We start from the raw sequence: 16,576 nt of genomic DNA, 5'->3' as shown, positions 1-16,576 counted from the left end.
CATAGTACTTTGAGCTTAAGCTAGGGTTTCCTAGGACAGCGGTGCCCGTATCTTAACGGCCGTAGTGAACGGTGATGCGGTATACAGCAGTTGTAACGGGGACTAGAGAGTGGTTTCCTAGGAAAACGGTGTTATCAACACCATTTAACACCGTTTTCCTAGAAAATCATTTTCTAGTCACTGTTACGACGGCTGTCCACCGCATCACCGTTCACTACGGCCGTTAAGATACGGGCACCGCTGTCCTAGGAAACCCTAGCTTTAACCATGCCAATCGAACTTCATCCTACACTGTTTAGTCGCGAAGAGATCTATGTAAAGCCGAAAGATCTATCACAAAGAATTGTTATCGCGGAAGAATTGTTATCTATTGTAATCGCGGCCCTGGGCCCCGATTACAATGGGAAGCTTAGGCCGTCGTACATAAATTGTAATTAAAGCAAAAACTGTTTGAAAAAAAAATTGACGCATTTAATAATGAACTTATCTTTTTTTTATTTTTTAAAAATAAATATTTGCGTTCTTATAATTTACCCAAATATTTCATTTTGAGGGCCGTTTTCAACGAATTATAATTTTTTTTTTTTTTATTTAACTTTTTGTACATAATTTTATTTGTACATTGGCGGGCTTATTGTCAAATGGCAATTTCTTCCAACCAACCAATAAAATAAAAGTTTTATTTTTATAATTCAAGTTACAGAACATATTCAATAGAAAAAAAAGATTAAAAAGCTAAAGATATATAAAAACAGAAATAAACGTATTTGTTTATAAATTACCATTAATATATTACCGTAATTCACTATTAAAAAACGGGAATCAATTTGTGGTAGGATCTTGATGTCCCTAATGTTTTTCAATGATTCTTTCACTCTTTTTTAATGTTTTTAACTATTCTTAATATTAATAATAGTTATAAACAATTCTTCCCTATAAATTATATAAATGGACAATGTCCTTATATTAATAAATAAAAAGAGTGGGATTCGGACCACGGACTTTTGAGCCGTGAGCCTGAGCCACTAGCCACGGGACCGCAACCCGATTCTTACCTCAAAACTTACAGTCAGTAGTGTATCTTCGTAATCGTTCGGGAAAATTTATCTTCAACTATGAAGTCATGATGAAGGTATGTCCCTTTAGTTCGTAGATATGTGTACCATGGCGTACGCTTCCCCTTGTTACATATCGATGTACCTACCTTAAATTTGTAGGTGGGGGATCGGTAGTGTATCTTCGTTATCGCTCGGGAGAATTTATCTTTAACTATACCGTCATGGTGAAGATATAACTTACTCGACTTTAGCGCCCTTCAGGTGATTCTCACAAAAATGGCAATATATAAATATTATCCTAAATAAATCAAATAAAATAAATATTATCAAAACTATAAAAATGAAACTAGTTTGACTTGCATAGGCTTGATTTGTACCTTTTACAATATATTAATATTAAGTTTTTGTCGGCCTCGTGGTGTAATGGTCAGCGCATTTGCCTACCATGCAAGAGAAGGGTTCGATTCCCGACATAGTTAATATGAAATATAATTTAAAAGGGTGTTTTCACACTAGAATATTTCGTAGTTCCGAAGCGTAAGACTGATCACCTTACCTTCATGTAACAAAATTGATCAAGATTCGCTGCTATTGGTGTACCAATGAAGTGCCCTATGCACCATTAGGTGCGGAAAGGGAATGGATGATGATGGATATCTTAATTTAACGATTCAATTACTCTACTATTTTTACTATCCCTTTCACTACGAGTTTGGCAAATTGTATGCAAGGCTTATTTATAGCATATATTGTTATTATTCCTCATTAACATATTGCGATTTTTTCTGTATCCAGACGGATGAAGAATACATTTCAGTGTGTGTTAAAGAACCAGAATCCTGGAGGAATGCTTTCGACTCGATAACCACTCTTAGGTCCTAAAAAGGGAAATAGAGTGGAAAAAAGTCAAAAATAAGAATCCTTTTTTTTTATTGTGGGCAAGGCAGTATTTGCTAATTAAGAGTTGCGGTTGGTAAGGGAATATCTTGTCTATTTCAGTTGTTTTACACGATTATCTTAATTTAATCCTAATAGTTTATGTATTTGCGGACGATAAGTGGCGACCAGGAGAATATTAACTAAAATGTTCACCTTATATTCCGACATGATGTAAGATATATTGTCCTGACCCAACAAAATCACATAAACACATGTCAAATTAGACACATTAGTCAAAAACAACAATCGAAAATTATTCTATCGGGACCCCTTTTACAACAAATAATGTTATTTTTCACAAAGTGTCACTTTTAACACTGCCTGTTTTATCCCACGTACGCCAAGTTTTCACGACTAAAAGCCTCGAATCTTAGTACTTCGACACAATAAAAGAGGTATTCCATACGTTTTTAATATTCCATACGCGAATAGTTTTGATGTGTTCCTTTTGTGAATTTTAGCATTTTCTTGCGGGTTTTCATGTGATTTTTCGTCAGATCGGAGCGTGGCGTTTGCCGGAGCGAGACGCATGCGCGACTATTTCTTCCCCGCTATTGGTCGAATGGAAGTGGCGCGGTTTCGGCCACGCGGAGATCAGAGATCCTCAACATTTAGTATCTAATTACCAAATATTGCGTCGAAAAACTGTTAGTACATTTTTATATTTTACACCGAGAATTTTTGGTGTTAACCGAAATGTTTTCTTGGACATAACTGCACGAACATTTTGACTGTAAAGCTAATTCACACTTGTGATATCATAATTTTACTTACGAATTTCCATCGGGGATTTTACAATTAATCTTCGCGCCTTTAAAATAAAACATTAAAAATGACGGACAATTCAATAGAAATAGAAATATTTTTTTTAATTAATACATGCATATAGTCTGGGCATTTACAGGGCTTGTGACCTGGCATTAGCTTTTTTTTTATTGAATTTTTTTTACATGAGTATTCTTTTGAACAATTGTTTCATTCTCGCCAAACTGCAAAATCAGTTTTTTCCAGGGATTTCTCTCTTTAAATATTTTGGTAACCCAATATAATAATGTTTTCATAAACATATAAAAAATCTTTCTTTCGTTTTGTAACTTAATTAGTAAATATCTATCTATTTATTTATTTATTTAAACACTTGATGTATGTATTTAAAAAAAATAATAATTTGAAGATACATATGTTTGAGGCAATTTCTTCCTACCTACCCAAAATTTATTCCTACCTATCAAACTATCTCATATATCAATATTACTTTGACTCAATCGAAATCGTATTTCGCTCTTGTTCTCAGCACATACGAACGAACACTATGAGTCGCCTACTAACTACACTGTGTTTTGAGAGTAAAGCTGCCTTTATGTGTCTTCAGCGCGTTTAGTATAAAGAACTAAACAAATCAAGTTGTCTCACTTACATTGTTTATTGTTTCAGAATTTACTTTGTGGAAAACCATTTTTTGATTTGTTAAATATAAACACTGTAATTTTACCACATGCTAGTTTAACACAGTAATACTCCTAGTTTCAGGTATTCTGAATTACATATCATCAGGTGTAAATATAAATGATGTTTTTATTTACACCTGATGATGGGTAATTCAGAATACCTGAAATTAGTAGTGTTATTAGATCGAGACTTTACTGACAGGATGCTGTCATTTAAACAAGTTCCGAGATGATCGCATTTAAAGCTTTTTTATTCTTTCAACGCATTATTTTTTCTACATTTTTTTTTTTATCTTCGAAAGAGTAATCTTGATTCTAGGTATAGCATAAAATTGAAATCAACATCTTGCACCTGTAAAAAAATATTTTAAATATATAAAGACTGTTGACTTAATTCATTTTGTCATATAGCCTCGAAATTCATCATCACTCCATGTCCTCTCCCTGGTTGAAGCATATGGTATCCACAAATAAAAAAATTACAACTTGTTTTATTTTAAATAAATGTCTCACTTACTCTTTACTTCAAGCATAAAGAAAAATATATAAATTATTTCCCCTGGTATGGGACAGTAGGGAATATGTTTTTTTTTAATGCACAAACTGTAAAATTAAAAATAAATAAATTATGTCAATTTAATTATTGAAAAAATGTTTCATACCCCTGGCACCATCGATGCACTTTCAGTTCCAAGTTCCGAGCCACATCGTCAGCCGTCAGTCAGCGGTGGCAAATCGCCGGGTAGTGTCGCGTCTTCGCACATCACCTCCGCATTCTATCCGTCACTTGTCGCGTACGCGCTGTCACTCTTATAAACAAAACAAAACCGAGTAAATACATGTTGTTTTTAAGTCGAAAACCTCACATTTCGTCAGCGCTTTCGTGCGAATTCTCTAAAAGATCAAAGAAAATTCGTTTTAAACATAGTCATTCGTTATTATTCGTGCTTGACTACAATAATAATTCACATCTCGCGCCCGCTCGCCTACCTATATTTTTCGGTAAAAATATCACAATATTCGGCGAATTTAGTTAACACAAATGGCGTAGTATAAATAAAAAACAGTGTAAATAAATGTGTCGATACCCCACGTACAAAAATGACAATTTTAAATTTGGTATAATATGTTGACATTAAATAAATATGTTTTGTTTTAAATATCAAATACAGTGAACGCTTTAGGTTTACAATTACAGTGTATTTTTAATAACAGTTTTAAAAGTTTTTTTTCGAAATATCGTTTCAAAGTACCGTCAAGATGAATTGTATAAAGCATGAGTTTGACCCGCGACTTTCCAAAGAGGCCAATGGCTATGCTCCTCTGTACTCCGAGGGGTTGTTCGCCAACGGTTTCGCCAGGAATGGATATCATGGCAACGGATTGCTCCCTAAAAACAGGGTGGTAAACAATAATTTAGACCACGGCCTCCTTCTAAGATACCCGAAGATTGTGGAGGAGTCAGAGTTGCCCAGAACACCGCCGATTCAGAAGCCGCACGTGGTAAATAAATTATTCATATCCAAAAAAAAAACATCATTAAATATAAACAATATTTTGAGTTTGTCCAAATTTTTGTAGACAAGGACTGGATTCAACTCCCCGGGGAGCTGTTTATATTAACATATTACAACAGAGATGAAGAACATTTAAGAGAAGGTAATATTGAAGTCTAGGCATCTACAGGGCTTATGACCTGTCAATGGCTGGTTTAAGTGGCCACTTTACACACTGTGTAACATTCACCATTCTGCCTATATTTGAACATCTATATTCCTTCAATTCTTTCATCTGTTGATGTTTGTGAAGTTAAAGAGCTAAAACCTTTATTTATGCTGGTGAAATTCATTTTATTGAATTATTTCACCTACATACTAGGCAACGCCTGAAAATGTGTAAAGTGTAAAATGAAATGTAAAAAAATGTGTAAAGTGGCTACTTAAACTAGCCATTGACAGGTCATAAGCCCTGTAGATGTATAGACTTCTTTATTACCTTCTCTTAAATGTTCTTCATCTCTGTTGTAATATGTTAATCATTAAATATAGTTTCATGTGATCTGTGGTTGTGGGGCCTATCAGACAAAGACTTGTTATAATCTAACTGCTATTTTTAAAAATGAATTTTTAACAAGTTATTTTTTCATATTATTCAAACTCTTAACTTCATGGTCAAATTAAAACATAATGTACCTAAATGCAGGCGAGATTTCTTAACGTCCATGCGCTCTGTAGCTGCAAGACGTGCTGTAATCTAGCACCAATCTGTTATAATTGAAATATATCATAATTGGAAAGGAGGAACTAGAATCCAAATAGTCTCTGCGCTCTGTAGCTGCAAGACGTGCTAGGATATTTATTTATTGAACACCGCACCGCCTTGGGGTGATTTTCTCAAAAATGGCGCTGTATAAATTACCCAATTGTGGCATAGAGGATAGATCGCCACATCACTCGTACATCTTCTCATGCACGCGCGCCGATTATTCCGACTCCTTACATGCCAATTTTCAAGTATTTGCTGGATTTGATCATGCCATGTCTTTTTCGGTCTTCCTCTGTTTCTGCATCCATCAACATTCGCAGTGTAAATATTTTTAGCTTATGCACTGAATCACAGTAACGAGCAAATGTTTAAAAAGGCTATAACAATTGATAGTTAAGCTAGAAGCAAAATGGATTGTGTCATTCGGCAAAACTAATTTTATAATACCAGGGCCCCGATTACAATGGCATTTTCCATTTATCTTCAATTTTATCTACAAAGTAAAATTAAGTTTTCTGTATGAAAAGCAGAATATGCATACACTTTTTTCTTCTTAATATGTTTAATTAAAGGTTACTGGTGAAGATACTTTGAATGTTCATGCAAATATATTCATTTTCGTACACAAATATCGGTTTTTATTTATGGACAGCTGAAGATAACTAATAAAATAAATTCAAAGCAAACAAGCTTCTTCGTCAAGGTTTACGTAACTAATGAATTCATTCCCACTTTTTTTTATGTTTACTAAATACTACACGTGGAGCCAATAAATCAAGTATTTTTTTCCCTAAAAGGGTGGTAATTTGAGATTAATATTTTAGAAGCTAGACAGGAGTGGACTAAAAGAAATATTGTTTTGTGAATAGATAACACTTTTAACTTCCCATTGTATTCAAGGCCCTGCTACATAAACGTATATTTTTTGTCTAAATTTGTTGCAACAGAGAGGGAAAACATTTTTGAGAAGAGAATATAGAAGTCTAGGCATTTACAGGGCTTATGACCTATCATTGGCTGGTTTAAGAGGTCCCTTTTCAAAAATGTTTTCCCTCTCTGTTGCAACAAACTTAGACAAAAAATATACGTTTATGTAGCAGGGCCTTAAGTACAATGGGAAGTTAACAAATCCCATTGCTATCGGGTATTATAAAATTAGTTTTGCCGAATGACACAATCCATTTTGCTTCTAGCTTAACTATCAATTGTTATAGCCTTTTTAAACATTTGCTCGTTACTGTGATTCAGTGCATAAGTTAAAAATGTTCAAGTAATTGATTAAAATTAAAATCGCTAAAAAATATAAACTGTTTCAAAAATAGTATTATGGCATTGCAATACTATCAAATCGGCGTGATTCTGACGTCGGGATCATAGAACAACGACGCATCTGATTTCTTCAACTTTTCGTGAGAGCGGTTTGAATTTTTCTTTGACACTTAATGTCACAACTTGATAAGTGCAAAAGTATACCATTTGATACTCGGGTCAGCTATATATTATGTATTTTTAATTTTTTTCAAACCTGGAAAATCAAGTTATCGTTCTACGATCCCGACGATTAGTTAGTTATTTATGACATAATATGGAATTTTAACAAGTGAATGCCATTTTGATTAGAACCTAACCTTGTGCGCGCATATTACATACGCAGACTTAAAGTTTTCCTCAAATAACCGACTTAATAACTCATATCGACGAACGATACACATTCATCTATATTTCACGCATGCATAGCTCTATCTGAAACATTTTCGCGAAAATGAAATCATCGGTAAATTTAAACTTTCTCCTGCCGTTTATTGTGTCTCAAGGAGAGATAATACGAATCGTCTATTTACAACACTGGCCGTTTTCATACGGCATCGAAAAAAATATTCACTAAAAGCACTAACCACATAGATTTAAATTCACACACGCGGTTCACTGATTTCCGGTTACAAATTATTCATCGAGCTAACTTGTGCATCTAAAACCCACGCCATCTTAACTGTTGTGTGGCTGTGATGTCACTAGTCGACATAGGACTTGATATATCTCTTTTATTTTTTAAAATTATGAATTCGTATTTTTTGTATTTTTCAAATGGATATTTTCACACCCGATTTAGAAAGTAAAAAAATTGTAAAATGAACGCCCTCTCTGAACACGAGCGTTTTACTCCATTAGAGAGGCAGAATCGTTATGTTCGTAATGTTAAAATATCATAGTATTACGTATATTGAAAAAAAAACCCGCTTAACCTCTACTTTAGAGGCTTGTCGTCAGGTGGGAAGTCGTGAAAAATACACCGCAACACCCAGACCAATTGAGAAAGTCTTCTTTGTTGGATTTTTTTCTAGCAACTCGCGGGAATCGATCCTGCGACGCAAGTTTCACAGTAAGCTGTCTAAAGCCGCGGGTAAAAGCTATTATGAATATATGAGGGTATCGGATGCAAACTTAAAAATCTCCACCAAAAACGGAAAATTAGTTATTGTTGCCAAAATAAACTAAACATATAGACCTATCTACCTGAATAATAGCGTAATTCAAAACAATCTTTAAATCTTGCAAAAAACAGATTTCAATTATACTACTTGACACCGCAAACTTGGCATTCTCCATTGAGTTAGTGATGCATAATTAGAAATGTCACAATTTTTAAAAAAGTGTTTCGCAAATATCTCTCCTTCAATGGAGATTTCTAAGTGTGCTTCTAATAAATACACTTGTATATTGAATTACTGCCGTTCAATCCTTAAACCGACGTAAAATTCATTTTCGAGAGAAACGCAAAAAACTTTTCAGACAAGTTAATCGCAATGATATTAATAAAAGCTATTATGATGACGATTACTTTATAATTGCGAGAAAGAAGCGCGTCATATAATTCATTAAAAAAAAATAGTTTTTTTTCATTCGCATCAGTTACTGCAGACAAAAAGTTGCCCAAAACTATTTAAAACAGTATTAAAACTTGATTTGAAACTTTTAACTTGATACTGCAAAAAAAACTACTTTTAGTAATCATTATAGCATATAATGCATTATTTCATAAGGTTCAAATGCGTTTTATTTGGTTTTTGAGGAAAACTAGCAAATACATTTTTTTTAATTATAAGCAGTTTTAACTAAAACGCAATATTTTTTTTTTATCAAATTGTAATGTAAAAAAAAAACACTTGGCGTCAATTTTAACCAATTAAAATTTTCAACTTAATCAATTAAATTATTTTTTTGAAAAACCGCATTTTTTAATTTAATTAATTTTAATCATTTATGGGATTGGTCAAGACCATAAACTTGATGTTACGGCACGGGCGGGTATTTAATTTACAAACTTCCAGTTCGTCGCTTCGGTTCGTTTTTGTCGTACTGAATAAAACACAAATCTGCAGAAATAGAGCTTAAAATATTTTTTACGATATAGGCATAAATAATGACCACAACTTAAGACGAAATTCGTAAAAAAACCGTTAAACAATAAAAAATACATTATTTGAATTTTATAAAAAGGCTTTCTCAAAACGCACTATTATACACGCAATATTATATTTTTCATACATAAAACTTAATTTTGCTTTGTAGATAAAATAGAGAAATATCACATACTACGAATACCTATAAAAATATATGAAATGGATTTAGAAAAATTAATTGTATTTTCAAAATCAATATGGATAACATTAAAAAAGAAATTATTTAAAAATGTATCCTTTTAACGTGACATGTTTGGTCTTAATAATGTTGACTTCAAGATTCGTGACGATGTTCTACTTAAATTGAAACGGTCACAAAGTTCATAATTTATCCGAATCGTGACTTATTAAGAGCGTGGCCAATGCAACGAACCCTATTAATTTAAAATTATAAAATAACTTATATTTAAAATAGAATAAATAAAACAACTTTGTTTTTAACCACTAATATTTATTTTTCACCGACCGGTTTCAAAGCAAACAAGCTTCTTCGTCAAGGTTTACGTAACTAATGAATTGATTCCTTTTTAAAATTTTATTTTTATATGTTTATCATGTTTACTAAATACTACACGTGGACCCAATAAATCAAGTCGTTTTTTTCCTTACACGGGTGGTAATTTGATATCATTATTTTCGTAGTAAGACAGGAGAGGACTAAAAGAAATATTGTTTATTTGGTTATTAATTATTGTTTTTTTTATTATAAATCGCTTTTTTAAAATCTAAGATTTCTAAGTTACCCAATTTTAATATTTTATGATTGATTTATTGGGTCCACGTGTAGTATTTAGTAAAAATGATAAAAAAATAAATAATAAAATTTAAAAAAGGAATCAATTCATTAGTCACGTAAACCTTGACGAAGAAGCTTGTTTGCTTTGAAACCGGTCGGTGAAAAATAAAAATTAGTGGTTAAAAACAATGTTGTTTTATTTATTTTATTATAATGAATAACCACAAAGTTAGTGCTTCAAATATAAATTATATAACTTATATTTACCTATGGAAGATAACTGTTAAGTTCCCTTTGTAATACGGGCCCTTAAATCTTTAGATATGTGTGCCAATCCACCCTGCTCGGTAAAATGAAGTTTTCTTAGTTAATTTTTTGTTAAATTGGACCATTTTAGGTTTTTGGTTTTATTGGACCATTACTAAATCATGGATTAGCAAGAGACATGATTTATTTTATGGAATAAACCGATACGTGCTGTATTGAAATAGTGCGCAATAACAAAATAATAAATAAAACTGATAGGATTTATTATCATTAGCCGAAAATAACTGGATAGCTAGCTATCTATATATATATATACACCTAGGTGTATGTAATAAATATACCTTATCACGACCATACCGTACTACGTACGAAACGATAAAAAACGCTAATGGAAAATTGTACGTAAAGTAAATATTATTCTACTTTATTTTATTGAAAAAAAAGATATGGTGTTTTTTGATGAATCGGATTCTTGATAATGATGTATAGGGAATCGAGTGCCCGTTTTAAGTATGCCTACGGGTGCCTGTCAGTATAACGAGAAATATGGTGCTATTCCCTACCGTACTGTCAATGTGTGAACTAGAGGTTGCAAATAAATACAGATCTATTTATTTATTTTTTTATATATTTTATGGACACATTTATGCATAGAAAATTATTATAACAAAATTAGAAAGATTCGATGGTTTATAGTAGACTTTGTGGGAGTGGAAGCGTTCATACAACTCTTGAATTTTAAAAGGCAGTGTATCAATTTACTATCTTCAAATTGAAATACCTATATAATACTAGGTATGTTCATTTGAATTGTGTGCCGTTGATTATATATCTGTATTCATTTTTTTTTCTTTCTAACTTCTTCTAATTTTAAGATTCTTTTAATATAACTTATACGACAAAATGCACTTCTGTTCTCTCCACTGCAATATATGTATGCATACCCATATATTTTTTACTAATATAAGAAGATAGTTTTGTTTTTTTTTTTTTACTCTTCTTAATTTGTACTTTTTGCTACGTTTGTGTAAAATACATGTTTGTCTTTATATTTAAAAATGCACTTCTGTTCCTTCCACTGCAATATTTGTATATTCTATAAATATAAACATGTTTTAAACTAATATAAAAAGATGATTTTTTTTCATACTTTTATTTTTCTTCTTTAATTCTTTTTTTTTCTTTCTACTTCTGTGTAAAATGCGTGTCTGTCTTTATACGTATATAAAACATTTAAAAGCCTACAAGGTGTTAAAATAAATAAATGTAAATACACGAGATAATACGGCCGCGTGAGCGTTTGGAATACCACCCCCAAGCACGAAAATGATAATGAAAAAATGCAGTGCTGGTTGCCTACCTTAAAATAAGAGCAACCTGAAATAACCTTTAAAATTTCAATTCCGGTTTTGTTATGGGGTAACAAATTAATGATACTCTTTCGTTATCATACTTGCGCGAACAGATGATTAATTGAAAAATAATTGGTCTTGCGAAGTACCCACCTAATATATTTTTTATCCAGCTATTGTGATTAGTGATTGCGATTGATTGCGAACATGGCGATACTGTGATTCACATATTTCCTAATTTTGCGATTGCATTTTACGCTAATGAACAGTATTAAGTCAGTTATGAGGTAAGTTTGGCATGCGAAGTACAAAATAATTTGATTATGTTAGCAAATAATTTGGTGCTAGCTTCTCTATCATACGTCAATAAAAAGGTTTTTTTTTTTACTTAGGAATTTATTTATTTTATTTATTTCGAATGCAAACAGATGAACAGGTTTAATGAATATTTTTTTTTTAAAACTATATAAAATGTATACATAGTAGGGCCTGCCATCCAATTATATGTATTCACTAAATAATACTGTAATAAAGCGACGACGGCTTGAAGTTTAAACTACATAAATAATAAATATACTATATATTAAAATAAGATAAATATGGACACAACAAGGAGATAGTGGAAAGGAAAAGAAGGAAATTGATAAGGAGTGGTAAAGGATGATTGAAGGAAAGTAAGAGTGGAAAATTGCATTTGATTTAATGATTAAATGAATTATGAATGAAGAGCATGAATCAAGCCTATTAATTCTCTTCTGTACATAGTGTACGGAGTTTTAAATATATCAAGGCTATTAAATTTTTTGTTAAATGTTTCACATATACGAGGGATCGTAGAATGTTTCCGATGATTAGTTTTAAATTTACGAATATAGAAAATATCAGAAAGTCTAGTTGGCCTGAAGGGGACACGGTAAGCAAGTAGATTAATGAGTTCCGGGGAATCGAATTTATTATTGACAATTTTATAAAGCAGGATCTGATCAACCATAACTCTTCTGTGTGTTAATTAATCAAGGTTATAAAATTTTAATGAAGCTAAATAATTTGGAAAATGCAAATAATTTGTATTCTAGTTTTTTCAGGATTTTTTTTTGAACACTCTCGATTCTATTAATATTTCATTTATAAACAGGAGACCAGATAGCAGTGCAATATTCAATTATTTTTGTCTTTTGCATTAACTAAGCCTAAGTCAACTCTGGCGGCCCCTGTAGTGCAATAGCCAATACGATTAACGCACGTATTTTCTGGGTTCAATTCCACGTGAGATAATAATATTTAAAATGTTATTTCTCTCAATTTATCGCTTGGACTTCTTAGCCTTTTGTATTGCTAAAAGGTAGTTATTTTGAATTAAAAAATAAAAATCTAATTATGTTGACCAAGTAGACAAACACAAACTTACACTTAATAAAAAAAAAGTAATAATACATTTGGATTATAGACAAAATGCCATAAAATAGATGCTTACATAAACCATGAACGACTAACTAAAATTGAACATGTTAAGTACTTAGGACTAACAAAAAACAGACTATAGGGAAATATCACGGTTTTAAAAAAAACATTTTTAAAGTAATAAAGGTTTCTGAACTGTCCAGTAAAATTTTTTTTTTGTTAATTATTAGTAGCATAAAAAATAAATTTTAATTTGCAATTTTGAATCCCCGCAAAAACGGTCATTCCATTAGCCACGCCCCCAATACGTCTCGATTCATGCTTATTTGTTCCTGACCATTTAAATTTGTTTAGAACATTGTCACGAATCTTGACGTCACAACTATCAAGGCCAAACATGTCGCGTTTTTCTAGTGACGTATTAAAAAAAATTCCATTTTAATTTATATATGAAAATATTTTTCCACAATATCCATATTGATTTTGAAAATACAATTAATTATTCTAAATCCATATCATATATTTTTATCGTTATTCGTAGTATGTGATATTTCCCTATTGACTTGTACAATTCATCTCAATAATTTAATTAAAAAAATATAAACATCATCGAGTCTTTTTTTCGAAACCAGGGACTAAAATAATACAATAAACTACCCGACAAAACTAAAAAAAGACTCAGACAAACATTACAAAAGATAACAATAGAATATGAATTTCGGACCGAAAATGAAAGACGCCTTTTTGACAAAAAAAACCACAACGCATTGATATCTCAGACACCGTATTTAACGGTCTTGGCCCCATGCGATTTCCTCCTTTTACCAAAGGTTAGGACTATGAAAGGACGACGTTTTACGACCATATAGGAGATAAAAACCGAATCGCTGGCGGAACTGACAGTCATACCAAAAAGTGAAAAAGTGCGTTGCAAAATGTTTTGAGGACTGGAAATTGTATTATATTCGATGGTGATTGTGATTACTTCGAAGGGGACAATATTAATTTTGAGGAACAAATTAAGATTTTTTTAAATATACACAAATTCTGAAATTTTATTAATTCGAAATTTGACGGGACCAGGCCATAATTAAAATACTATCCACATGTATTTTTTTAAGTTAATTCATGTAAGCGAAAATCTAGTTTTGATAATATTTTTAATCAACATGTTATTGGGAATGTTTCCTTTCAAGGTTTACAAGTATAAAGGTGCAAACCTCACAGCACTGACAAGGAGGTTTAGAAACTTATGTCATTCCGTCTGGTTAGTACTTCCCGATCTGAAGGTCAGCTGCCGATAGTTTCAATATGAAAAAATGAGGAACTGATTGATAAAAGCAGACACCTCCACATTAAGGTTAAAACATTATGCTCTTTTACTTTAAAATGCTGTCGAAATTGAGAGATTTTTAAACAAAAATTGAACTGCCATTGCAATGTTTTTTCATCAACTGCAAAAAACATTTTGTATAAAAGATTCGTGTAACTTTTTTTTTTTCTAAAGTTTCAAATATATTAAAGTAGCCCGATACTTTACGGATCTGGGCTTGAAAGGGGAGATTTAGCATTTTTTTTGCTTTCTACGCAGTAGTCAGGCTCTTTAACACTTTGTATCCCAGGGCCGTGTAAACACGTGATTATTTATTTATTTAATTTTACAATACGCCCAAGGGGCATTTACAAAAAATATACAGTTAAGTACAAACATAGTGCGTAAAAATTTAAAAGATAAACAATGCTTTTTTGTATACATTTAGAAACAATAAGAAGCATACTGCCATGCAAAATAAAAAGCGAAACTTTACATAGTAAAAAAAAAAAAAGAATTTTATATGGATATAATAAAAGTAATTGAATTAAAAAGCAAATTGTAAATAACTTGTAAATAATTCAAACAAAAAAATAAATACATTTTCATATACTTATAAGTATAAAAAAAAAATGGTATTAACAAATTATTGTTAAAAACAAATAATGAAAATTAGTTAACAGTAAGTATATATGTGAAAATAATATAATATACGGTACACAAAAATATTTGATAAATTAATATCAGAAATAGATAAGATAATAATAATACACATCAAAAACAGAGAAAGAATTGTATGAAAAAGAAAGTTTTATTACGACATTAATAATTTGTTTCAAACAGTGCATTTAAGAACGTTTTAAAATTGATAATTGTCGTATTAAAAATGTCTATTTCACAAGTAAAATTATATAACCATGCGTTGTGTCCCGGTACCGAGTTTTCACCTGGTTTACCAGCTGTCTACAAAAATGCATTTTATTGACATCTAGTAACTTTTTTTAGTACTTTTTCGCTGCTGGTAAACCACGTGAAAACGCGGGACCGGGACACCGCATTGTTATTATAATCACGTGTTTACACGGCTCCAGGATACCAAGAACAAAAAAAGGAATGAGGCCCTGTATATGTGCGAACATTGCAATGCGCAATGTGGCTCTCCATAAAGGCTATCACACAAAAATGACTTATTTAATTATTTCAAATAATGTGAGATTTAACCCAGTATTTTCATAATTATGACACTTTTAAGAAACCCTCCACAAAGCATGAAATTTCACAAAAATGGGCCGGGCACAGGGTAAATTCTATGTTTATTCGGCCAGTGATCAAAGTGTTAATAGACCTGGGCCCCGATTACAATGGGAAGTTATCATTTATCTTCAATTTTATCTACAAAAGAATTTTTTTTTTTTCTGTGTAAAAGGCAGAATATATACATTTTTTTTTTCTAAACATGTTCAATCATAGGTTACCGTCGAAGATACTTTAAATGTTCATGCAAATATACTCATTTTCGTACACTATTATCGGTTTTTCTTTGTAGACAGTCTAAGATCACTCTGTTAACTTCCCATCGTAATCGGGGCCCTGGGCCACGATTATGAACGGCTATCTTCATCGGTATATACTGAGACGGTATAAACTAATATCGATATTTGTGTACGAAAGTGTGTATATTTGTATGCAAATCAAAGTATGTTCGTCGGTAACCGGTAATTGAACATGTTTAGAAAAAAAAATGTAAATATTTTTAATTTATTTTTTTATTTTCTTTTATTTAGGAAACAAACAGTACAGTGACATAGTTTTATATTTTACACAGTTAGACTTAACTCTAATGGACCAGGGAAGTTTCCATATTATATAATAATTATATGTCAGGTTATTAATTAAAGTACAAAAAAGAGAAGTAAAATAACCATAAAAAGAAGTTGTTTAAAATTTTTAATTAATGTAAAAAAATGAAGAAAATTTGTAAAAGTAATTAAAAGTTAAGAATTAAAATAAAGAATGAAAAACATGCTTAGATGTAAAAATAAAATAAAATAATATCGAAGTAAAAATATGAAGAAAATTTGTAAAAGTAATTAAAAGTTAAGAATTAAAATAAAGAATGAAAAACATGCTTAGATGTAAAAATAAAATAAAATAATATCAGCAATGTTTGATAATGTCCAAATGCTTGCAGACTGGCTGGATTTCCTCCCTAGGGAGTTGTTCATATTTAAATTTATTTCAACAGAAAGGGAAAACATTTTTGAGAAGGGAATATGGAAGTCTAGGCATTTACAGGGCTTATGACCTGTCATAAAGACCTGACCTGACCTGACCTAC

General features: G+C 31.3%; 1 protein-coding gene across 3 annotated transcripts in view; it reads left to right on the top strand.

Annotated features, from left to right (window-relative positions):
- LOC148278578 (choline-phosphate cytidylyltransferase A-like) overlaps positions 1–16,576 on the top strand; it is a 97,204-nt gene that overhangs the window by 18,122 nt on the left and 62,506 nt on the right. Inside the window, exons 1-2 of one of the 3 annotated variants that reach the window (XM_088231195.1) lie at positions 4,177–4,447; positions 4,618–4,948. The exons of 1 other annotated variant lie outside the window; for it this stretch is intronic. In XM_088231195.1, coding sequence (XP_088087321.1) covers positions 4,706–4,948 — 243 coding nt within the window. In that variant the 5' untranslated portion in view covers positions 4,177–4,447; positions 4,618–4,705. Of the gene's footprint in view, positions 1–4,170; positions 4,949–16,576 lie in introns of those variants that run through there. One more of the 3 variants, XM_088231194.1, reaches the window with a different exon arrangement.

The sequence above is a fragment of the Micrasema longulum genome, unplaced genomic scaffold, assembly GCF_059751315.1.
Source record: "Micrasema longulum isolate JH-2025_06_02 unplaced genomic scaffold, ASM5975131v1 h1tg000859l, whole genome shotgun sequence".
Classification (NCBI taxonomy): domain Eukaryota; kingdom Metazoa; phylum Arthropoda; class Insecta; order Trichoptera; family Brachycentridae; genus Micrasema; species Micrasema longulum.
The sequence above is the reverse complement of the archived record's forward strand: the minus strand, read 5'-3'. Positions and strand labels throughout refer to the sequence as shown.